The sequence below is a fragment of the Carcharhinus amblyrhynchos genome, chromosome 13 (assembly GCF_965287045.1).
Source record: "Carcharhinus amblyrhynchos chromosome 13, sCarAmb.v2.hapA, whole genome shotgun sequence".
Lineage (NCBI taxonomy): Eukaryota > Metazoa > Chordata > Chondrichthyes > Carcharhiniformes > Carcharhinidae > Carcharhinus > Carcharhinus amblyrhynchos.
In genome coordinates, this window is record NC_137336.1 from 57,507,794 (window position 1) to 57,533,247 (window position 25,454).

The window sequence follows — 25,454 nt, forward strand, 5'->3', positions numbered from 1 at the left end:
GTACTCTGCCGTAAGACATTTCCACAAGCAGACTGATCCTTATGATGCAAAGTTGTTCCATATGCATGCATTGTCAGCGGTTGTGGTCAGTTTCATTGCCTTCTAAAAAGATGCTGTTTTTCTCCCCTACATCCATGATAACATTGTTGCCAGATTCTTTAACCCCTTTTTTTCCACTGTGGATCGACAGTCATGACATCTCCATCCCTCATCAGGAGTGCCAGCAGGACCCTTATTCCTTGTATTGCGGCCCGAATAATCCCCTTCTGCCACTCTCCATTTGGCAGAACTATTTCTTGCCTTGAGCAGCTTTTTTAACATCACTTACCTCTAAATAAAGGATAACTTATTTTGTTGATTATGAAGTATCGCTTGTTTCAGGCCCTCTTCCATATCACCACTTCCATTATGCTGATGACTGTTGACATTGCTTTTACTGCCCCTTTGATCTTGAGAATGTCATTAACCATGCTTCCAATTTCCGCTCACCCCTCACCTCCATGGTATATTTCTTATATTCTCTTTGTTCCCCCCTTTGATTTCTTGTTAGCTATGGCAGTTGGCTTTCCATAAATCTCAAACAGGCACACTGATTTCTGCATCTATATGGAACATACTTTATCCTACCTTGACTCCTGTAGTAATTTCATTTCCTTCTCCATTTCAGTACATGTACTCTGGTTACCTTTTGCACCAGAAATTCTGAATTTTCACCCAATGCTGTGTCAGTACTATCCTGGATCAGATCAGCCCCTTTTTTATTGCTCTTCCTTTGTTCTCTCAGAACCAAGAAAGTCTTCATCTTCCACTTCAGCAGTCTGTATATTTATTGGACTATCTTCTACCGTTCACAGCATAATTAAACACAATATCCTATTCAAGGAAACTGTTTCTTCTGAAAAATCCTGGTTCTCTTTTCCTTTGGCGCTGCCCTGTACAAATTTAGGAGAAGCTACACCTGCCATCACTGAATATGGTTGTCTGAGCCCCAGAAACAGCTTCTGTGGGATAATGATTTAAATGTATTTCTTCTAAACTAGTATGCAGTATTTACTGTGCATGGTGTGTTCTCCTCTGCATTGGAGAGACAAATGTAGATCAGTTGGTCATTTTGCCAAATTCCTTCAATTGGCTGTGTGACTACAAACTGTCCAAGGTGCATCGCTTAAACCAGTCCCCTCATTTCCACTCTTGCCTCTACCATTGACTTTTCTATTCTGTCCCAAACAATTTCTTTATGCTATGCAATATCTAAGCCTCTAGTCTGAAAAATGATTCAGTGGCTTTAGACTTTAGCTATATTCTTACTTTCAAACCTGTTGCAATTTCATAACTACCTCCTTGATTTTCCATAATGTCCCATTTTCTTGCACTTTCCTTAAGGGTTTCACTTCCTTAGCCATTTACATGTGCCTTTTTTCTTTTTTATTTCTTTGGTGCTTTGTTCTATTACTTAACTGGGAGGTAATTGGTTCTCAGTGCACTCTGTTCTCTCCCTGTTGTTTGTCATTTATATATATATATATATTCTTCCCCCTTTCTGACTGTATTAATATGCCTGTCATCTTCTTTTTCAGTTCTCCAGAAGGGTAAACACGTGAAATGTTATGTATTTTCTCCACGGATGCTGACTGACCTGCTGTGTGTTTCCAATTCTTTCTGTTTTTACTTCAGACTTCAGCATCTGCAGTATTTACCTTTTTATCTGTTCAAGCATTGGTTTCAACACTTCAACCATATTGGTAGGCATTCATTGTTCTGCAGACTGAGTGGGTCTGCTGAGTTTTGCTAAATCCTCCCAAATTCTATCATTACTGATCAAAATGTACTTTTGATGCAGCTTTTTATAATTGTGATGCATTGTTTGAGAGTGTTCACATTGTACCAAGTTAGATGGAATTCTAACATCTAAAGACAGCAATCACTCTTCAAAGTGCCAGAAATTTGTGCTAGTTAAACTGGAAAAATAAATCATTTGAGACCTACTGTGTACGTAAGGTCCTCTTGGGTTACTGGAAAGGCTGCTTTGTAGCTGTGCAGCCTTTTGAATTTGGGTTCAGAAAACTCACATTGATTTATTTATTTCTCTTACAAACGATAAAGAAAGAGCTTTCAATTCAAAATTGAATTTAAACTGATATCAGAATTTGAAGTTATAGCATTATGTATTTATTGTATGATGGAATGAACACTCTTGATGCCTCTTCCACGTTGCAGCTATACTTTTGGCAGGAGTTAGTAGTAAAATGGTAGTAGCTTGGGAACGGTCACCTCCATTGTTTTGCTTCCTTTATGTTATTTTTGAATGAGGAGTGGTTATTTTCTTGTCACATATTTAATCAAAATTACTAAAACTTGAAGGTTAAGGGTCAAATTAATTGCATCATGTCCCAAATATCTTTGGTTGAAACAAACTTAATTGCAGAAATAATGATAAAAGGTGCTTTACCTGGGCTAAATGTGTCAGTTGTTGAGCAGTGGGTAGCTCCTCATCTCTAGTCAGAAGTTTGTGGATTCAAGTCTCAATCCAGAGATTTGGACCCAAAAATATAGACTGATACTTCAGTGCAGTGCTGAGGAACAAAGATAATACCAAAGATGTCATCTTTTGGGTGTGATGTTGAACTGTGGCCCCATCTGCTCTCTTGGATAGACGTAAAAGTTCCTATGCCACTACTTGAGGAATAGAAGGGAATTTTTCCCTAAAGGTCTGGTTAATACTTATTCCTCAATCAACATGAAAAACGTCTGGTCATTAATGTAAATTGATTGCCATGTTTCCAGCAACAGTGATTATAATGCAAAAGTACTTAAATCAACAAAAATATGGTTTGGGACATCCTCAGATTGTGAAAGTCATTCTGTAATGCAAGTATTTATTCCATTTACTACTCTGAAAACAATATTTTACAGCCAATGGATTACTTTAGAAATGCAATCACTATTGCAAATTGTAACATCAAGACATTGAAATAAGTTTGATTTGTAAAGGTGGGGAAGAAGTTTCTCAGCTCCTGATCTAAACACTGAATATTGCTACAATAGCAATGACTATAATTTGAGTAAACATGAAACTTATTGTGCAAGTTTTAAGAAAATAATGCACTTGTTCAGTCCATTACAAAGTGCACATTCCTACAGTCAGATCGTTTGGTGTATACAGACGGAGTTCCCTTTTGGCACTTTTTATATTCATGTTTGTATAATTTGCATTGTAGGAGTTTTTAATGCTCGAATAAAAGAGCTTTTTTTGCAATGTAAATGCAGAGCGCAACCTGCTTTTTCCCAATCCAAACTAAAAAGTCCTCATACAAAAGCACCATTAGCACTTCACCGGCCATTATAAGATTAGGAAGCATGGAATAATGAAAGGTATCATCAAGCAATTCCCTCTCTTAACATTGTATCATGTACTCCACCTGACCAACTTAATTTCCTGAGGAAAAGTTTTCAATTTTTCTCCTTAACCTCAAAAATATATCAAGAAAAGCTCCAGGTTACTTGTGTAATCATCCATTGTGCAATATACGTGCTGGAGTATTTTTAAGCATGACAGCTTCTGACCTGCCAGAGCCATGTTCTACTGTGTATTTGATTCAGTCCACCTATACTTTTAAACAAACATCAAAACAGCATTTTCTACTTGGAGTTAATATCACATTTCCACACCTCTTTGAGGAAACAAATCCTTCTAATCTCATACCTTGCTCAAGACGTTATTTATATACATACGCTCATGGTTCAAGTTAATTATCCTTCTTGCATCTCCTCTTTCATTCCTGTATGCATTTTTTTAAAAAGTGTTTTGTTTTATCTTACCTGTGATGAAAGCAAGAATTTGAATCTTTCTTTATAATTCAAATTCCAGTGTCCTGGAATTATGGTTGGTACTCTTTTCAGCACATCAGTATCCCCTTGAATGTAGTGTGACTAACATTGCCCAAAAAAATCTAAATTTTACATCACCATCATGCATGTAACATTAGAAGAACTTTGAATTTGTGCCCTTGCAATGCATTCTACTGCTGTTAGTCTTTTTGATGGCATTTTCACATTTTTCTTCATACTCCAAACCTTAAATGCTCTTTTCAACTCTCGTTGAACATTTTCTGATCACTTGATTTATGTTCGTTGTTCCAGTGTTTCGTATATTTGAATAAAAATATCGCCTGCTGTTCCAGAGACCACCCAGCTCTCATAATTGTGCTCATGCTTCTCCTTGTCATGTAGGTACTAGATTTTGTTTTGAATCAAAACCCAACTGGTCATTTTGTGAGAACTATTTTCTTCTGTGACCATAATGGCTGACAACTTACATTTTGGAGATTAGTACGAGGTGGTGACCTTAAAACTGCACTGAAGTGACTTAATTTTGCTGCTCAAAAATGAGTACAATGAGTGGAATATATATTTCCACCTTTTGTCACTGCTCTATTCATGTATAACTGCTTATTTTCTCTTAGTATAAATTATTACATATCTACCCAATCCTTTGAAGAAACAAACAACCAGGAAACGCCTCTGGGTTGAAGTGTTGTGAAAAACCCTGAACTAATTAATGTATTTCTGAACAAACTTGGCCTATACATTATTAGTAAGGATAAATTGTATATCATCAAAGTTAGTTTAGTTTGCATTTGGCGAAGTTCGTATTTTGCAGATCTATGCTTTTAAATTGACTGGGCAATATATGCCAATGTTGAAATATTACCTACAACCTTTTCTGCATCAAATTACTACAGTGATGTACTTTACATGCTTGGTGACCAACGCTGTAGCACCAGAATGACATAATTCAAAAGATAGAACTTTGTTATTGAAATGGCTATTAAAGCCTTGGAAATAAAAAAAAAAGTAGACTGAATTTCTTCCAGAAATATCCAGAAAGCCTTTTATTTCTACATCTAGAAATACTTGCATTTAATGTATTAATGGTGGTTGTACACCATTATGTTCTATGCACATTGCATATAATTTTGTTCATACTCCTCTGTCCTTGATTACATATTTGCAAAATACTTTTATTAAGGTAAGTTTTGTGGAATTATTTTTAAAGATTGATTTCAAGGGCAGAAAAATGGGTTACACCATACATTCCATTCATACAGCTGTATAAGTATTGCACTGAATCCTATTTTAAGCTACTTGCCTTTCTACAGATCATTTTTGAATTTCAAAACTTGAAGCTGACTCTAATCTCTATCCTTGCGAATCTTTCGTATTCTTGGATCTAATGTTTTTCTTTTAACTTTCAGCCTGACAAAAATTCTTGGAGAAATTACATCCCTGTAGTTTATGAAATCGTCCATCTTTTAGACCAAGTTAGACAGTGAAACAACTTTTTTAGAACTTCTACTAACCAAGAAAGAACTTCTAGCCTGCTTTGACCGGTATTGAAATAGACACTCTCTTGTGCCAAAATGGCAAGTTTTGGCAGAGGCCAGAGCAATCAAATGCGTACTAAGAGGAAGAGTCGTTTTCATGATGCAGATGCTGGAGGCCTTGCTGCAGGTCCACCTCTGAATATCCAAGCAGCTCTTGGGACATTGTGCCAGAATCCACACTTGGCTGGCTTAATAAATTCTGGACAGGGTCAGAATTATGGCCTTCATGGTGCAGGACAGGGTCAGAACTTTGGCTTACACGGTACAGGACCGGGTCAGAACTTTGGCCCACAAGGTATGGGACAGGGTCAGAACTTTGGCCCGCAAGGCGCGGGACAGAGATCTAAAGGTTTGATGTCTTCAACTGGTGGGCCCTCACGATACAGCGACACTGCTAGCAGTAGCTTGCCTTCCTTGTTTGGAGTTAGAAATCAGAATCAACAATCTCATGCTGCTCAGAAACAGATTGATGCAGACAGGGCCAGTAATATTCTAGCTGCATTTGGTCTCTCATCCAGGGATTTGGATGAACTGAGCCACTACCCTGAAGATAAACTTACACCGGAATCCTTGCCAGAAATTCTTACAGAGATAAAAAGGAGAAGAGCTAATGAAGGAGCAGCTTCAAAGTACAACAGAGGTGATGCTTCTCTACGACATGACCGTTCCTACAGAGTCTCCCATGACGACTGGGAGGAAGAAAGACACTTTAGGAAACGTAATTATGGAAGTCGTGACTCCAGTCTTGACTCAGTGGTTGAATATAGCCACGGTCATTCTTCTCGAGAGTCAAGTTCTAGATATGACCGGAAGGACTATGAACGTGAACGATTAAGAGGCAACGATGATTTCTCCAGAGAGGAAATTCACCTCTCTGACCCTTCACACAATTTCAATAAATTTGATTCTGATTATGGAAGAGCTGCTCGTCTTCCTTCTCCTCGTACACATGAAAGGTCTCTCTTTGAGAGAAAACGAGGATCTCCTTCACTGAACAACATAAACGATTACCATGGTTTCTTGCCAGCAGTGTTCCCCTACTTGTGCTCGCTGTGTGATCTAAACATTCATTCTGTGCAGGTGAGTGACCTCTAACTTCTTTAAGAATTGCTTAATTACAAAGAACTATTACAACTACAGCTCTCCTTGGACTTGGAAAACATCATTTGGTTTTTAAATTCTCTCAAAATGTCTTTCTGTATAATCTTTGCTTCTGATGCATTATTCAAAAATATGCAATTAAATCTACTTTCTACACCATCTTTTCTTTCAATAAATGTATTTGTGTAAATTAAGCTGTTGTTGAATATTGGATTAGCTTTAGTGTTTCAGCGAGATTTAGCTTCTGCTCAGTCCTGGCTGTGAACCTCATTCAAATTTGAGTAATGCAACATCACCATTAAACTTAATTAGGTTAGAAACTCAGAAAGCCTTATGACGTTTTCTAAGTCACTACTTTTGACCTGTTTTAAGATATGCTTTTGTTTTTGTTGAGTGGACAATATTATTGGATTACATGACTGCTTAGCCATATTTCCATACAATAAAGGATCTATCATCCTTTTAAACTCTCATGTGTGGTAGCAACAATCCTTTTCCAAAGTTACCAACATTTGAAATTTGCTGATCAAAATAAAGTCTGGCATTTTATTTGGCTATGTGACAGTTTATGTGACTGTCTGTTTTCTGTTCAACTTCTCTTTTTCTTCTGTCTTCTGTCTTTGACCCTATTACTCTTCCATCTGCAGTGATGGTGTTTCTTCCCTGTGCTCCTTAGCATAGGTGTACTTGTTTGCTAGGAATTGTAGAGTTTCAGCTGCACCAAAATCTATAGGTGATGCTTTCCTTGTTTTGCCTTGCAGATTCGTAGACAATGGGGGAAATGTTTTGAAAATAATCAAAACTTTGCTAAAGCAGAAAATCATATTAAAAGATGATATGGGGTGGCTGGAGACTGGTATTCTGTCATTCAAATTACATTTATCATGGTTTATAAATGTAAAGGGAATGCAACTGTGAATTTATATTTACAACACAGCACTTATTCTTTTATGACGTTTTTAGATGCCCATATCGAGTTAAATGGTATTTGTCCCTGAAACTTTATAATTTTGTTTCATAAGCATTTGGTTTCTGAAACCTAAATGGTAAGAACTGAATCTTCTGGACTGTTGAGAAGCCAGTGACAATTTAATACATCATATGATAAAATAATGGTAAAACTGAACCCATCAATAAAGGTGAGTGGTTATAATATTCACTTAAAATTAATCCATGATTTCTGCATATAACAATGTCTCAGTTAATTTCAGCCAAATAAGTTCCAGACACCCACTACCCTTTGCATAAAAAAGTTGTTCCTCATGTACTGTCTACACCTTCAGCCATTTATCTTGAATCTGTGTCTCCTGGTTCTAGAATTTTCTGCTGAGGGAAACAATTTTCTCCTATCCCCACTACCTGTTCACTGCATAATTTTGTACACTTCTATCAAGTTACCTCTCAACCTTCTTTGCTTTAAGGGAAATAACCAAAATCACAACTTGTAGCTACGCTTTCCAAGCCCTGGCAACATTATTGTAAACTTCTGCTGAAGTCTCTCCAGAAGTAATGTCCTTCCTATAATGTGGTGACCAGAACTGCACACAATATTCCAGTTGTGGCCTCACCAGTGTTTCATCCAATTCCAACATTACATCCTTACTTTAATACTCTACGTCTCTGCCAGTGAAGGAGAGCATTCTTTACAACGTTGTCTACTTGTACTGCTGTCTTTAAGGACCTATGTACTTGTACACCAAGATTCCTCACTTCATCTATCCCTTTCAGTATATTCCCATTCACTGTGTACTTCATATAACTGTTTGACCTCCCTAAATGCATGACCTCACACTTCTGTGTTTAAAGTCCATGTGCCTCTTTACCGCCATTCCACTGGTTCATCTGTACTGTTTCGTAGATTACAATTATTCTCTACATATTCTACATATTTTTAACCAATCTTCGTGTCATCTGCAAATTCCCCAATCATTCTTATCCCACGTTCACATCCAAATTGTTTATATATAACATAAACAGTAAAAATCCCAACACTGAATCCTGTGGAACACCACTTGAAACAACTTTCCATTCACAAGGGCATCCATTGAGCATTACCCTTTGTTTCCTCTAACTAAGCCAAGTTTTATGCAGTTGCTTTGTTACACTGGGCCTGATTTTATCATTGCGGGCGCGAAAACCAGGTAAAGTTGGGCGGGAGGCCATTAACGCATTCTGTGTCTGTGCAGATGCCCGCTCTGTCAAGGCCTGGGAATGGCCGCGATCCGATTCATGCCCGAAACAGGCGCAACAGCGATTTAAATGCATTTGCATGCATTTAAGTTGAATTAGTGAACTGCCTGTACAACTTTATCAGCATTTTCCCCCTTGCCACCGTGTTAGCCAATCATGAAGGGGATGGATAGGGTAGAGGTAGAGAGATTCTTCAGAAAGGACAGCAGGACTAGAGGGCACAGCCTCAAGATAAGGGGGGGGGGGAGGGGGGCAGTTTAGAACGGAGTTGAGGAGGAACTTCTTCACTCAAAGGGTGGTGAATCTCTGGAATTCTCTGCCTGTTGATGTGGTAGAGGCTACCTTGCTAAATATATTTAAGACACGGGTGGATAGGTGTTTGGTAGGCAAGGGAATTAAGGGTTATGGGGAGAAAGCGGGAAAGTGGAACTGAGCCACTACAGATCAGCCATGATCTTATTGAATGGCGGGGCAGGCTCGAAGGGCTAGATGGCCTACTCCTGCTTCAATTTCTTATGTTCTTGTGAATTGGGCCAAAATGGACATGGTAAATAAAAGTCTGTTTTGGGCGCTCCAGCTACTGAAGGGGTGAGTTCAGAACTTCCAATGGCTCTCTGACTCAGATCAGTGGTGGGGGAGGGAGGAAATGGGGAGGGGTGAGAGGCAGGTCAAATGTATCTCTGAGTGGGGGGAGGGAGGCAGGTCAGATCCATTCTCTGGTGCAGTGGGGGGGTGGGGGGGGTGGAATCAGGGGACCCGGATTATTTTCTGTGGGGAGGGTGTTGGTGGAGGGGTGTGGTGGGAGGGGAGATAAAGGGGCAGTGATGTCTGTAGGGGCCATCGCTCCCGCCTTTTGCTCCTGGGCCGCTTTATCCGCTTTTGCGGTCTGGGAGCGATCTAACATGGGTGCGCTTTTTCAAATTTTTTTCTAACTACACATGCGCAGTTCAGTACTCTGATCATTTCGGGTGTGCTAAGCCCCGCCCACAGCACAATTCAGACCCATGATTTTATTTTTTGAAGCTAAGTGCGTATGGGGCGCCGGAAAGCAGATTTCCAAGTCGGATCTGAATTGCGCCCAGATTCAGCACTTAGAATGAAAATGGTAAAATCAGGCCCCCTATGTCCCATGTGCTTTAATTTCTTTTCACCAATCTGACACATGAGACCTTGTCAATTGCCTTGCTAAAATCCATGTGCAGTGGATGCTGTGTACAACCTTCATCAATCCTTCTTACCACTGTCTCAAAGGATTTAATCACATTTGTGAGGGCAAATTCTTCTTGACTGGTCTAACTACCTTTCACTATTTGGGTGTCTGTGGTATACCCCAGCAGTGTGACTGCCCCTTTTTTTATTTCTATGTGACAGTCAATCTTATCTCTCAGGATTGATTCTACTAATTTGCTCACTACCGACACAAGATGAACTGGCCTATAATTGTTTGGCATTTCTTTCAATCTCTTTTTAAACAATGGAACTTTGTTTGCATTGCTCAAGTTCTCCTTTATCTCGTGAGGTTTGGAAAAATCATCCTCAGAGCACCTGCCATCTCCTCCCTGACCTCCTTCAGCAGCCTCAGAAACAGTCTGCCTGGCCCTGGCAACTTATCAACTTTTGAAGGTTGCTCTCTCTTAATGGTTATCTTGTCCAATGTCTTAACAGTGCTCTTCCTGGACTACTATATCTGCATCGTCCTTTTCCTTTATAAACACGGAAACAAAATAGTCATTTAAAACCCTTTCCACAGCCACTGCATCTACACACAAGTTCCCTTCAGCATCACTTATAGGTCTCACTTGTTCCTTAACTAACCTTTTACCACTAATATATTGGTAAAACATCTAAATCTATTTACGTTTTCTTTAACTTGCTAATGCTTTTCATGCTCTCACTTTGATTTCCTTTTTTTAACTTCATCCCTGCACTTCCTGTATTCGTCTAGGCTATCTGCAGTGCTTAGTTCTTTGTACCAATCGTTTAAGCATGACTTTTATCCCCTTGTATTCCAGTCATCTTGATATATGAAGACCAGCATTGTGTTACCCATCCATTAGTTTATATACCTCTTCATGGCATTTTAAATTTCTTGGTATCTGAACCACCAAGACTCTTTAGACCTCCTTCTAGCTTCCCACCATTTAGAAAGTGCTTTGTTCTATCTCTAGGTCGAAAATCACAACTTTGGGGCAGCACGGTGGCAAAGTGATTAGCACTGCTGCCTCACAGCTCCAGGGACCTGGGTTCGATTCCTGACTTGGGTCACTGTCTGTGTGGAGTTTGCACGTTCTCCCCGTATTTGTGTGGGTTCCTCCGGGTGCTCTGGTTTCCTCCCACACTCCAAAAATGCACAGGTTAGGTTGATTGGACATGCTAAATTAACCCTTAGTTTCCTGGGATGTTATAGGTTAGAGGGATTAGTAGGGTAACTAAGCGGGGGTAGAGCCTGGATGGGATTGTTGTCAGTGTAGACTTGATGGGCCGAATGGCCACCTTCTGCACTGTGGGGTTTCTCTGATTTCTACACGTTCTTTCCCTGTGTTGTCTTCCCCTGTATTCCTCTAGACAACCATAGTGGTCTAGATTTGACACTCCCTGTCCCCCCTGACTAATTGGTTGAAAACATTTTCCTGGACATGCTTCATGAATTTTTCTCTCTCAGTACCCTTTGAATCCCAGTTGATACTGGGATAAGGTCTCCTAATATTATCACCCTCTTGTTTTTATAAGCAGAAATTTGGCTTCATATTTTTCTATCTCCCTTTCACTATTTGGGTGTCTGTGGTATACCCTTAGCAGTGTGACTGACCCTTTATTTCTAAGCTCAACCCATAAAGCCATGTTTGTTGACACGTTTAGCATATCATCTCTTTTCACAATTGGAATTGATTCTTTAACCATTAGTGCTACTCCCCACCTCCACCCCTTTTTAAGTCTCCTACTTCATTGTGTCTGGAGATTCTATAACCAGGAATATTGAGCTGCCAATTTTGCCCCTCCTTTGCCCTGTGTCTATCTGTACCATTAACCCATCGACCTTTGTGATACTCAGTTTCACTTGCTGGATACTTTTTAAACTTTGCTTCTCCTGTAATTCTGTCTGTCACTACTCCTACATCACTAGCTAATATTCTACCTCCATTTTCCTGATTTGAATCTGACCTATCTGACCCTACTCCTGGGATCCCATCCCCCTGCCACATTAGTGACCTCTCCCCAACAAAACTAACAAAAGCCTCTGCAAGGATATTGGTTCCTGGGTGCAGCCTGTCTGGATTGTACAAGTCCCATCTTCCCCAGAACCATTCCTAATGCCTCTAGAGTCCGAACTGCTTCCACTACGTCATTGCTCCAGACACGTATTCATTTGGTCTATCCTCTTATGCCTACTCTCTCTAGCGTGTAATCCTAAGATTACTACATTTGAGATCTTGCATTGTAATTTATCTCCTAATACCTTTACTCAGCTTGCAGGTTCTCATTCCTTAAATTATCTGTGTTGTTGGTACCAATGTGTACCATGACCCTGGCGAGACACCTACCTCCCCAGAATGCACTGCACCTGATCCTGGCGCCTGGCCCCAGAGAGATAACATACCATCCTTGATTCATATTTGCAACCACAGAAGTGTCTGTGTTTGCCCTGACTTTGAATTCCCTATCACTATAGCCCTGTGACTGCTAGTTTTCCTGCTTCCCTTCTGAGCAGCAGAGCCACCCACGGTGCTGTGAATTTAGCTACTACTACTGCTGCGTTCCCCTGAGAGGCCAGCCCCTCCAACAGTATCCAAAACAGTAAGAATTTTCCTTATCTATCCTAAAAGAACAACTCCTACTTTTAAAACTGTCCCCCCAAGTTCTGGATTCCCCACAGAGGCAAACATGCTTTCCACTTCCTATACTTCAATCAAGTCACCCTTCAGTCTTCTGAACCCCAGTGGAAACACACAGCCTGTCCAACCTATCCTGATAAGACAACCTGCTTGTTCCTAATATCAATTTAGTAAACCTCCCCTGAACTGCCTCTGAATACATTTATCTCTTTTGTCAAGTAAGGAGACCAAACCTGCACACCATATTCGAGATATGGTTTTACCAGTGCCCTGTATAACTGAAGCATGATGTGGGTATGCCGGCGTTGGACTGGCGTAAACACAGTAAAAAGTCTGACTTTTAACTGAAGCATAACATCTTTACTTCTCATAAAAAAGAATAGCATTCCATTGGTATTCCGAATAAATCATTAGACCTGCGTACCAACTTCTTTGTGACCTATAATGGCTAGATCTCTCTGTAAGAAGTCTGACAACACCAGGTTTAAGTCCAACCGATTTATTTGATAGTAAACTCACAATAAATTGGTTGGACTTAAACCTGGTGTTGTCAGACTTCTTACTGTGTTTACCCCAGTCCAACGCTGGCATCTCCACGTCATAGATCTCTCTGTACATCTGAATTCCATTTAAATCACATTCTACTATTTTAAAATTTCCTGCCAAAGTGAACAAATTCACATTTTTCCACTTTATATTCAGATTTTTGCCTACTCACATGACCTGTCTTTAGCCATCTGTAACTCTTCACAATTTTCCTTCCTCCGTGTCTAAAAATTTAGTTACCATACTTTCAGTCCCCTCACCGGTGTCAGTAATATAAGTCCAATAAGGTTGAGGCCCCAGCTTTGGCCCTTGTGGAATCTTCACTTGTTACTTACTGTCAATCAGAAAAAACACCAATTTAAGCATTGTCTTTGTTTTCTGTCAGCCAGTTAATCTTCTGTCTGTGCTAATACATCACCCTGACAACAAGAGCTTTCTTTTTTTTACAATAATCTTTGATGTGGTGCCATATCAAAAGCCCTTCTGGAAATCCAAGTATAGTATGTCTACAGGCTCCTCTTTATGCACAGTGCATGTTACTTCCTCAAAGGACTTCAATAAATTGGTTAAACATGATTTCCTTTTCACAAAACCATACTGACTTTTCCTGTTTGTCAGTTTTTCTAAGTGCCCAGCTTTAATCTCCACACTGTTTGAATCTAATGCCTCCTCCATGACAGATGTCAGGTTCACTGGCCTATAGTTTCCTGTTCTGTGCCTTACTCTTCTGAACAGATTTGAACACATTTGCTACTTTGTAATCTGGGGGAACTGTTCCAGAATCTAGCAAATTTTGGAAAAGTAACAGCATTGCATCTACTACTACATTACCACCTCTTTTAAAACCCAAGAGTCAAGTCCATCAGGATCCAAAGACTTGTCAATCTGGAGCTCCATTTGTTTGCTCAATAAGGCAAAGTAAAATTTATTCATTAGTCACGAGTAAGGATTACGTTAACACTGCAATAAGTTACTGTGAAATTCCCTTAGTTGCCACAGTCCGGCACCTGTTTGGGTGAATGCTTCTAACCAGCACGTCTTTCAGAATGAGAGAGGAAACCGGAGCACCCAGAGGAAGACACGGGGAGAACGTGCAAACTCCACACAGGCAGTGACCCAAGCTAGGAATTGAACCTGGGTCCCTGGTGCTATAAAGCAGCAGTGCTAACCACTGTGCTACCTTGCCGCTCTAGTAAACATAATTTCACCAAGTTCCCTTTCTCCTCCATTTCCCGATTTACAACTATTATTGAACTGTTTTTTGTATCCTCTGCAGTGAAGACAGAAGCAAAAAGTTGTTAATTTCATCTGCCATTTCCTTATTAACTGCTAACTTTCCATTGTCATTTTGTAGAGGAACGAGTATTCTTTTTCTTCTTAAATATCAGCAGAAACCTTTTCTATCTATTTTACATTCCTAGCTAGCTTCCTCTTGCATTAATTTTTTTCTCCAGATTAACCTTTTAGTCACTCTGTGCTGTTCTTTATATTTTGACCAGTCATTCGACCTGCCACTTACTCTGTGCAGTTATATGTTTTTTTAAGTGTGATGCTTTCTTTAATTTGATAATTGGTCTTGCTCATAGATTTTTTTTAATTGTAGGAATTAACTTATTCTGAATGTTTTGAAATATCACTTTAAACGTCTGACACTGCTTCTCTATTCATCTATCCTCAAGCCTTGTATCCCAGTTCATTTCAGCTAACTCAGCTTTCATGCCCACATGGCTACCCTTATTTCAGTTTAAAATACTAATCTTAGAACCTCTATTCTCCTTTTCAAACTTGATGTAAAATTCAGTCATATTGTGGTTGCCTACGGGTGCCTTCATTCTGAGCTTATCAAATAATTCTGTCATACTACACAATACCGAGTCTAATATAAACTGCTGTCTGGTTCCAAAATGCTAAGAAATTAAGTTGAAAGTATTCTATGAATTCCACATCCATGCTACTACTGCCAGCCTGACTTTTTAGTTAACATATAGATTAAAATCACTTGTGATTATTGCTGTCCCTTTATCACAAGCACCCAATATTTCTTGTATACTTTGTCCTACATTGTGGTTATTGTTGGGGTCTGTAGACCACTCCTGCTAGTGACCTTTTCTCTACCCAAACCGTTTCTGCACCCTGATCTCCTAAGCCAAGGTCATCTATAACTGTTTCATCAATGCCATCTTTGATTAACCCCTCCATCGTTACCTGGCTTCCTATGCTTGAATATCTTGTACCCCATAATATTTAGAACAGAATCCTTGTCATCCTGCAGCCATGTTTCTGTAATGGCTATCAGTTTGTATTCATTTACTACAAAGTGTGCTATCAATTCATTTATTTTGTGATGAATGCTACAGCCTTTAGTTTTATGATCTAGAATCATAGAATACCTACTGTGCAGAAGGAGTAAATTTGGCCCATTTTGCCTGCACTGACAACAATCTCACCCAGGCCCCATCCCTGTAACCTCACATATTTATCCTCCTAATCCCTCTGACAGTAAGGAGCAATTTATTATGGGCAGTCAACCTAACCCGCACATTTTTGGACTGTGGGAAGAAACCAGAGCACCTGGAAGAAACCCACGCAGACATGGGAAGAATGTGCAAACTCCACACAGTCACCTAAGTTGGATGATGTCGGGTTCCTGGCACTGAGACAGCAATGCTTACCACTGTGCTGCTATCTATGGGACATCTAGTTTTGACTGCTGGTGTGCTCTTAGATCTTTTTCTCTCTTTCCCTTCTTGTCATTCTCTGGCTCATTTCCTGTAAGCCTCTTTACGATCCCAGTTGAAGTTCAGACCACTCCATCAGACAAGCCCCCACTCTCCTCAGTGCTGATTGCAGTGATGCACAAACCATGAACCTACTTTTCCAACACCAGTCTTTGAGCTAAGCATTCATTTCTCTAATTTTATTTGCCCTGTTTCAATTTGCATGAGGCTCAGAGATGTTCAGTTTCTGAATTTTTTCATCTTGCCTATGTCATTGGTACCTACATTGACCATGACAACTGGATCCTCCCTCTCTCATTCCGAGTTCCTCTCCAAGCAGGTATCATGTGGATCCTCACCCTTTGCTGCAGGGAACAGTGTCAGTCCCCTTCCCTATACTGTCAACTGCATTCCTTTCACCCCCCACCCCAATTGAAAGAGATGGAATGACCTTTCTTCAGATGAGTTGTTAATATACAAATAAGTAGGAAAAAAAAATAAACAGGGAATTAGAACTACATACCCAACTCTTATGTTTGTACCACAACATTGCGTTTTACCTGCAGCTAAATCTGCTTTCCAAAATATTTTAACACTCTTTGCAGACATTTGGGTTGTTGTAGACATCTTTGCAACTATTGCTGTATTGGAAGCCAGTAAAGAAGAACAACATATGGTGTGTGCTTCCCTAGTCTGGCCAAGAGTGCCAACTATGTACCTGACCGAATGTGAGGCAGGGTTTGGAATTTGAAACCAGCTACAGTCCATTGTCCTTGTCCTTAGTTAACTGGTCTTGAAAAGCTTTCAGTACGTATTGAAATTGGAACCCATATTGACTGCCCAACATATTTATCGGAGTGACCTTCTACAACACACAGTTGCTACTCTTATTTCCCCTGCTCAGGAGGCTGTTTGTTATTAAGATTTTTCCACAAAGATAGAGCTAACTGCATTCTCGTTCTCAATTGCTATCATAAGTATCACTGTCAATTGCCTTATTCAGATTTGCTTCACGTGGTGCATACTAAAAATATAATTCTAGTAAAACAGACTTAGAGAAGATGGAAAATGTCAAAGTCCCGTTTATGGAAACATTTCCTTGAGTATGATGATAGTGTCAGTAACATTTTAATTAAAGTGGACGGTTGGCTAAGCCGTTATCCTTTAACTTTATTTGAAGCATTTGTTCAACACTTTTGCGAAGGTTGTTTCACTTCCATTCTTTTTATTGTCTGTTGATATTTTATGTATTCCCTTAATCTTAGCTACAAAGCACAAACCAGAATATTATTAGTTTGAATGAATTATAATATCTCTGCCTCTAATTACATTAACCACAGATAATCAAATGTTATGTCTTGTCATCATACAAATCCATATTTCTTATGTATCCTTCAATCTTTGATGCTTGTAGGCGACAAGTGACAGCAGTTTCCCCTCTTGCATTTGATTGCATATATATTATGTATTTGGAGGTATTTTGAGGTTTTTTTCAGAGAGAGAGAGAACTAAGCTTAAAAAAAAATTTCCTCAACTTTCACTTGCTGGCTAGCTCACTGTCCTCCAAGCAAGTTTTATACGTGTCCTTAACTGTTAATTCCCCTTGCTCTAATTTCTTAGCTGCAAAATCTCCTTGCCCCTTAACCACTTTGCAGTTTCTCGATTTGGCCATCTTGCCCACTCAGTCCAGTTTGTGGTCTGCTATTTCTGATCTCTAGTAATTATCAACAGAAAAATCAATTACATATGATATTCATTGCAAGGAATGATGACACTACAATGCTGTCTTAATCCACACATTATGAAGTCACTGACATGGCTGAGCCTTACATCAGATTGTGTTGGGACACAAAGCATGAGGCTTACAGAAGAAGAGAAGGGGAAGAAATTGAGCTGTTGAGCAATTTGCATTTCTGTTGAAAGGATGGTGGGTGAGGAATGAATAAAGCTGTAATAAAAAAGTCATGGTGAAGTATGTGTTTTTCAAATCAAAAGTGGGGCTGTTAAATACAGTTTATGAAGTGTTATTTTGTTTGATGAACTTCAGACCTAATTAAGAGGAAATTCTGTTTCTAGAAATATCTTGCAATTTATTAAATATGTTGTGCCATGTCATCGTTCAGTTTCATATTGTTGAGGTTGGGGGAAAGGAGAAGGATGTCAAGTATTTTGGGCTGGTCCTATTTTTGGGAATGGTTTTGTGTAGATAACAGGATGGCTTGTATATGAAGATTCATGAGAACTCTAACAGGATGAAGGTCAATACTTTCAAAATTATCTAATGTTCGTAGATAAGATAACAGTATTATTCAGATGGTATATTGTTCTTTAATGTAATAAAACAGCCCAAAATGCTTTACAGAGATGTTATTAAACACTATGTGACACAACCACATAAGATAGGTCAAAGAACTAGGTCTTCATAAAAGCAAGGTACAAGTAGAAAAGTATGGGGAGGAAATCCCAGACTTAAGGCTAAGGCAACTGAAGGAATAGTAGAAGTGATTAAAATTGAATATGCTGAAGAGGCCTGAATTAAAGTACTGCAGATACCCGGAGGTTTGTAGGGCGGAGAATATTACGAGAATGGGAATGTGCCAGACCATGGAAAGATTCATTCTTTTCAGACGAGAAGGACGTTTAAGGATCAGACCAAATCTTGGTTCAAATCCAAAAAATTTTTTAAAAATCAAGTAGGCAACCTTCAGGGCAACAGGTTGTGCTCTATCATGAAAAATAAGCAATGGGAAGACTTAATTTAATGTTCTATATTGCAGGCTGAGGCATCTTTAAATTTAATAAAAGATGAAAACATAAAAATCCAAATCAGATTGCGCTCTGGAAAACTCAGTTTTTGTCTCCCACAAAAATGCACTAATGCAAATAAATATGAGCAGAAGGTTTTTAATGTGAATGAAAGCTTTCAATAATGGCATAATTAGGAAGTTAAATGTAAAATTTATCACAGCTAGTCAAATTTATTTTAAAAATGTTCTCCTTTAAATCAAAATGGTTACCATTGTTTAAAAAAAATGTTAACGGGTGAACTTTCACACTGCTGGTGACTGTTTTCTACTTGGTACTCCAAGCCATCAAATTTGGGCTGTAGATATGGAGGAGCTGGCAGAAAGACAGATTGAAGTATCCAGTCACAGCAAGTGTTGAGCAGATAAAAAGTACTCGTGGGAAGGAGAAATATTTGGTGCTGTTCTGAATGAAACTGGTACATGCTAATTATTAAGAAGTAGTTATTTTGTGCTTCTAGAGGACATATCCATAAGACTTCATGTGCCTCAGAATTGAAATATCAATCGCTGATCCACTTTGGTCAGTCATTTCCATTTCTATATATTTCTATTTCTGTTCGGTGTAGATATTAATAAGTTTATATTGATATATAATTCATAGAGTGCAAAAAGAAGTTTCACAGAAACTAAATTAAAAGTTTAAAGATTTGCATGTAGGCAAATGTAACACAGCAAGATTTTATAGATAACTGTGGGATGAATGACTAGTTCTTTTTTATGGTTGAAGGAAAATTATCAGCCAGGACATAGGAGAACTCTGTGCTTCCTTAAATGGCGTTAGAAAATATTTAATGTCAGTTGGAAAACACAGGAGGTCAAGCATGCTATCAAACCAACTAAGCTGTTACAAAAACTGGTATATTAATATAAATGATGCCTCTACTTGTCAAGTATCTTCTGTAGCTAAAATTAGCTTAAGTGTCAGCACATTTAATATTTGGCAGAGCAGAGGAAAGATAGAAAAAGCAAATGTAATGATTATAGAAGAATAGAAAGTAGTGGTCTCTCTTGCCTTTGTATTTGAAGAAAACTTTGCATTACATCTTGCAAGTTAGTTCATGATCTGATTTTCAAAAGTAAATATTAAAATGCCTTGAAGTCTTAGGCTTAGAAAAAAGAATAGCTTTCAGAGGTAAGCTTTTACCCCTAGCCACCCAATTTTCTGATGTAGAGCAGTTATTTGATAGGAACCAAATGGAGATTATAGCATCTTGCTGATGTTAGAAAACAACAAAGCATTCCTGTGAACTTTACAGCATGGAGGTGAATTAATGTAAAAAGCTGCACCTAACACCAGTGGAACCGCTAGGTGGCACAGTTGTTGTAAGTTTGACAGTTCAGCTGCCAGTATGAAAGATGGCGCCCGCTCAATTGTTCAGTTAAGAAATTAAGACTACGCTGTGCATTAACACAAGACAATATGCTTATGTGATGTGAAGGTGAAAGTGCTACCACCTGTGGCACAACTGATGTGTTAATTAATTATCAGGATGAATTCAATTTTGTTTATTAGAAACTAAACAAAATCCAAAAATGAATGAGAAATATATAAACGGAAAATATTGTTTTACTAAAGAGTCCTGCAATTTTTGGTAGGAAAATCAGTACTTTCAGCTCATGGCTAGGAACACAGTTTGGTTTCATGAAGTTGAACCAGATATTTGTGTAAAGGTCTGGGACAGGATTCAAACGTGCAATTCTCTGACGCCATGATTTATAGCCATAAGGTCACGTGCCACTTTTGATTCACTGAATGAATAAGTATCTGACTTCACATTTTGCTGATGATGCATAATGACGTTACCCTTGCACGTGTAAATCAGCACTACAATTTTTCATCGCGGACACTCTGGAATGATGTGAATGACTACTGTGCACATATGTGAACTAATGTATATTCACAGTGCAATGTCGGTTGCCATCTTAAATGTCAGCAGCAACGGTAGCACACAAAATCAATGGAAACATCAGTTACATTGTTGAAACTCACTTTAAATATGGATATTTGCATTTTAATGGAGCTATCCTTTTGAAGCATCCTCACTTTTCATTGCTTGACCATTGCTCGCCATGCATTCAGTTGTCAAGGCTTTATGAACTGGAATTCCCTCTCTAAATCCCTTTTTAAGGTGCTCCTTTAAACTTCCCCCTTAGAATAAAATTCTGGTTGCCTGCCCTAATATCTCCTCCTGCAGCTTTATTTTGCACTTTTGCAAAGCACCTTGGGATATTTTACTCTTTTAACAACACTATTTAAAATCCCAAGTTTTTCTAAAGAATAATAAGTTGTCATGTTTCTCAGTGCACCATATATTATGGCTGATTGATAACATGTTTGTATGTTTTGAATTTCCCTGGTTTATTGTCAAATGCCCTCATAATTTTGAAATCCTCCCTTAATCTTAGGAAAACGATCCCAGCTTCTGTAGTCTCAGTAACTGAAGACCCTCAGCCTGGTATCATTCACATGCACCTCCTCTTCATCCCTTAAGATTTTGATAATCTTCCTATAGTGTGATATCCATTATTGAACAGAATCATTCAGCTGAGGCCTAGGTAATGATTTGTAAAGCTTACTACAACTTCCTTGCTCTTGTGCTCTATGTCTCTTTATATAAGCAGTCATCTTGTTTACTTGACTTGACACCTTAGGAGATCCATATGTGAACCCTCAGGTCTCTGGGTCCACATACCCTGTTGAAAATTACTTAACAAGAGGTATGCCGCAGAATGAAAAGTTTGTATATGCATTTTTTCAATTATTCTCTTCCCAGTTTCCCTTTTACAGAATTTGAATGGAGAAAATGTTAAGTCCAACTGTAAGAATCCTAGACAGTTCCCACTCTAGATTTTTTTCTCAAATAAACAAAAGTCAAAAGTGGTTATGATGATACTCATTTGCTTAACCCATCTTGTATAATATACAAAAACAGAAAAATGCTGGAAAATCTCAGCACGTCTGACAGCATCTGTAGAGAGAATAGAGCCAGCACTTCGAATCTGGATGATCCTTCGTCATCCAGCATCCGCAATAATTTGCCCCCATCTTGTAATATATCCTGGATGGAAGCAACAGAGAGGTGACATCATTACAAATTATGGGTAGCATCTTCATTTGTCAAATGTTTTATTGACCTCAAATGTTAAAATGAAACAAAAGGTCAAAAAAACCTTTTAATGTTATATATATATATATGTATATATATATATAAAAAAAATCAGACAGGCTGTGTCTATGTGAGACTTAAAAGAGACTGTTAGAATTTCAGGAACCAGATAAGGGGCCAAAGAAAAAGTAATGCTTTGAATCCAGGACAAGAAAGCTGGACACCAAAGCCATCATGTTGTATTGAGAGTCAAACGTGAACTGTAATTGAGCTGGGGAGAATGCTTGATAGCAGAATTGCAGTTAAAATTGCTGGGATATGTGTACAACAGTGCCGTGGTCTCCTCAGCAGTGTGCACGTTCCTTAAATTATACTTCCTTAGTGATAGAATTGGTTACCAATCTAATTGTTAGACTGTTGGGAATGACTTGAATTATCCTAAGAAGCTTACCTCTATTTCAGAGAAAGATACTGTGGCTATATTTCCCAAAAAATTCAACTTCGCTAATGGGCAAAAAAAATCTAGCACTGTTTCTGAACAGTTCAAGGATTTTCAGTACGTTATGTCAAAATGTAAAGTGAGCAAGAGACTGTGCAGAAGCCTTTACTCTGCATAATAATAATTCTGAACAGTAGTTTCAACTTATTAATCTTCATTTACTATGGCATGGTCAGAATTTTTCTTGCTGCCCATGATCAATGCGTTTTGCAGTGAGGGGGTGTGTATTTTCTTGCGTTCAGAGTGATTGCCCCAGTTTAAATAATTCCAACAACAAGCTTTTTGTGAGTTTAAAAATAAGTTATTTATTATCACACACTTCCCCTGGATGTTGAAAACACAACATCCACAGTATACCTCATGCAAAGATTAGATACAAATAAAGGAAAAACATGCAATTACAATATATGATTGTCTTAGTTTTTCTTTTGTGGCAGGCCTGCAACTTCAGTTGATGCTATTGTTGAAGTGAAGGTCTTATACAGCAGAGGATTCTGTAGCCTCTTGTAGCTAATTTTCTAGGAGGTTGGTTGAACCTTATGTTGGAACAGGTTAGGGTATGGTTGTTTATTACCTTAATTGACTTGTAACTAGTTTGATGACTGAAGGATTTCTTTAGCCTGACGGATTTCTTTGCAGAACAGCTTGCTGTTTTAAAAACAGGCAATAAACATGGCTGTCTGACCATGTGATCTGTTACAAGTCCAAAGTAGTTTTCTGGGTGGACAGGTCAATTATATATTCTGCTTGATGGGTTTCACACTATAAAACTTTGAGGCAGTGAGTGTCTTTATATCTGAATGACCCATTTAATTTGAAACTATCCCTTTGAATTAATTTTGGGAAAAGGCACTTGAGTCAACATCAGTCTGGAAAGTTTGTTTTGTTCTGTCTTGATGGGAGGATTTCAATCAACAAGACAAGTCAGATAACCTTTGGATGCCATATCTTGTATCATTTTGTGTTTTTTTAAAATATAACTGAGAGATCATAATATACTGAACTTGGTTTGGAATGACAATTGGTTAACATGTCTATTCCTCGTGGTTTGTGAATGGAGCTACGGAAATTGAATCCTAGTTTGATTTCCTCCTTCATGCTGCATATATTCAAGATTTTTTGTTGTAAAATGGTGTTTGGTGTGAAATTTGATCTCAAGAACATTGGAAAGAGTCTTGTGTTCTCACGTCATTTAAAACAATTTAATTTACTCAGTTGCCAATTTGACTCAGTGGGCTTAATAGAACTGTCAGTTTGCCAAAGTCTAGGTAAAAATTTGTGAAAGCAGATCCAATCAGAGTAGAATTTAGATTATTCAGTCAATTCTAGTTCTGTTTGGCAAGCAGCAATGGTTGCCTGCAATCACCTTTATAAAAGTGTGGATAACTGAATTTCTGGAGGTCTTGACATTTCCGGTAATTTATCAATGAAATAATTAGTTTATCTTTCTTCATTGACGATACGGGGAGAATATTTTAAGCTGTGAGGAATATGGTTCAAGATGAATTTGCCTTTCTCCTAATGGTGAAATATAATGCAAATACTTTTTGAAATGTATTCTTCTGTAGTTTTATTTTATTATCATACAATACTATTAGTGCCAGGAAGCTGTGAAGCTTGTAAATTATTTTTTCATGTTGTTATTGCAAATTGTTATTTTAAGTTCTGTTGATATGTTTCTCAATGTTCTTTTTCTTCCTTTGTAGGAATGGAACCAGCACAAAAATAGTACAACACACATACGGCTTTGTGACCTCCTTGTGGAAATGTATGGAGCGTTTTGTTTGCTAATGATGTTTTACAGCATAGTTTTACTAACTTAAGCACATTAATCAACCACATTATTGTTGTATTGTGTGGTTAGTTAATTATACTTGGTTACTTCAGAAATATAAAATAAGGGTTTGTTGGAAACCATTAGTGATAAACATTTTTCATTGGGGTGGAAGACCTTTTATTTTATCAAAGGCTATTCAGACATAGGCAAAATCAATTGCAGGCCATACAAATGCATGAAAACCAACTTAGTGTATTTTAGATAGAGGAGTGTTCAATTCGCCCACTACTTTAATGTGGTGGTTGTTTGCTTTCCCTTAATGAGTAGCAACTAAATTCTGAATTTCAACTGTACCATTTGCTTTTTTCCTTTTCCATTCTCTCTCTCTGTCTATCTCCCTTCTTTCCCATCTGATCTGATCATCTCTTCCCTGTCTGTCGTCTCCCTCCTCAGCCATTTTGCAATCTCATTCTCAACCAGAACAGAATCAATAACCCAAGACTTTAGCAAACTTCCAGTCTGAGGCTTCCCCTGAACCTGGAGCCTGGGACTCTACCTCAGTTTACAGGGGTTGAGCCCCGATCTTTGGGTATCAGTGGATCTGGGGTGGGTAGGGAGGGATATTGTCTGGGTTACTTGCTCTTGCCCACCAAGCTTCCCATTCCCTGGTCCTGGATCTCAGGCTTTGTTCCTTCCCGGAACCTCGGCCTCAGATCACTGTGGCCAAGGTTCAGATATCAGAACATGGCAGTAGCTGGCCCAGAGTGTAGCATTTGGGATGGAACTAGATTTTGAAATCTCCCTGCAGGCCAGATAAAAAGTGCAATGGGCCAGATTGGTCCCTGGGTCAGAAATCCCCCTTATGACGATTTAAGACATTATCCTATAGAACATAGAACATTACAGCGCAGAACAGGCCCTTCGGCCCACGATGTTGCGCCGACCAGTTAAAATGGTCATGATGTTGTCTTCTGCATCTGAATGACTTTTTGAAAATGTAAATTTGAGATGTATGCCAAATATACTGGTATTTGCAGTATCCAGCTGTTCACTTCTGACTTGTTCGTGGTTATTATCAATGAAATCGAGGGGACTTTGTTGTGATTTATAATGTCTTCATTTCTAGATATCCAGAATGGAACCCAGATGCCTTCCCACCCCAAATGTAAGTGTTCACGCCATGCATAGACAAATGTTGATTGAATATTTGTTTTTGTAACTTTGTTTTCTTGAAGGTACTGTGGGAAAGGTGCTTTCTGACTTTCCTAGGTCCTGTGTTATATATTGTGAGCCTTCATAATCTGTAAGGTATAATTAAATAAATTAATGTGCTATAATTGGGCTCAAGGATATTTATTTCCAGGTAGTATTGAGAGAATTTCGAAGGTTCAATATTATCAAGCCATGCCATCAACACAAAGTATGATGGCTGGGATGACGTCTTCTGCACTGTTGGTGATGGCACTTCTTCTGAGCATTAGAGAGTTTGATGT

At 38.6% G+C, this 25,454-nt stretch overlaps 1 protein-coding gene across 4 annotated transcripts in view; it reads left to right on the plus strand.

The window, feature by feature from the left end:
- Nucleotides 1-25,454, plus strand: part of LOC145351934 (matrin-3-like) — a 68,546-nt gene that overhangs the window by 9,133 nt on the left and 33,959 nt on the right. For 2 of the 4 annotated variants that reach the window (XM_080201733.1, XM_080201730.1), the window contains 3 exons: nucleotides 5,256-6,464; nucleotides 23,891-23,952; nucleotides 25,088-25,126. In XM_080201733.1, the coding sequence (XP_080057859.1) occupies nucleotides 5,421-6,464; nucleotides 23,891-23,952; nucleotides 25,088-25,126 (1,145 nt within the window). In that variant the 5' untranslated portion in view covers nucleotides 5,256-5,420. Of the gene's footprint in view, nucleotides 1-1,577; nucleotides 1,743-5,255; nucleotides 6,465-23,890; nucleotides 23,953-25,087; nucleotides 25,127-25,454 lie in introns of all 4 variants that reach the window. The other 2 variants (XM_080201729.1, XM_080201732.1) reach the window with 2 other exon arrangements.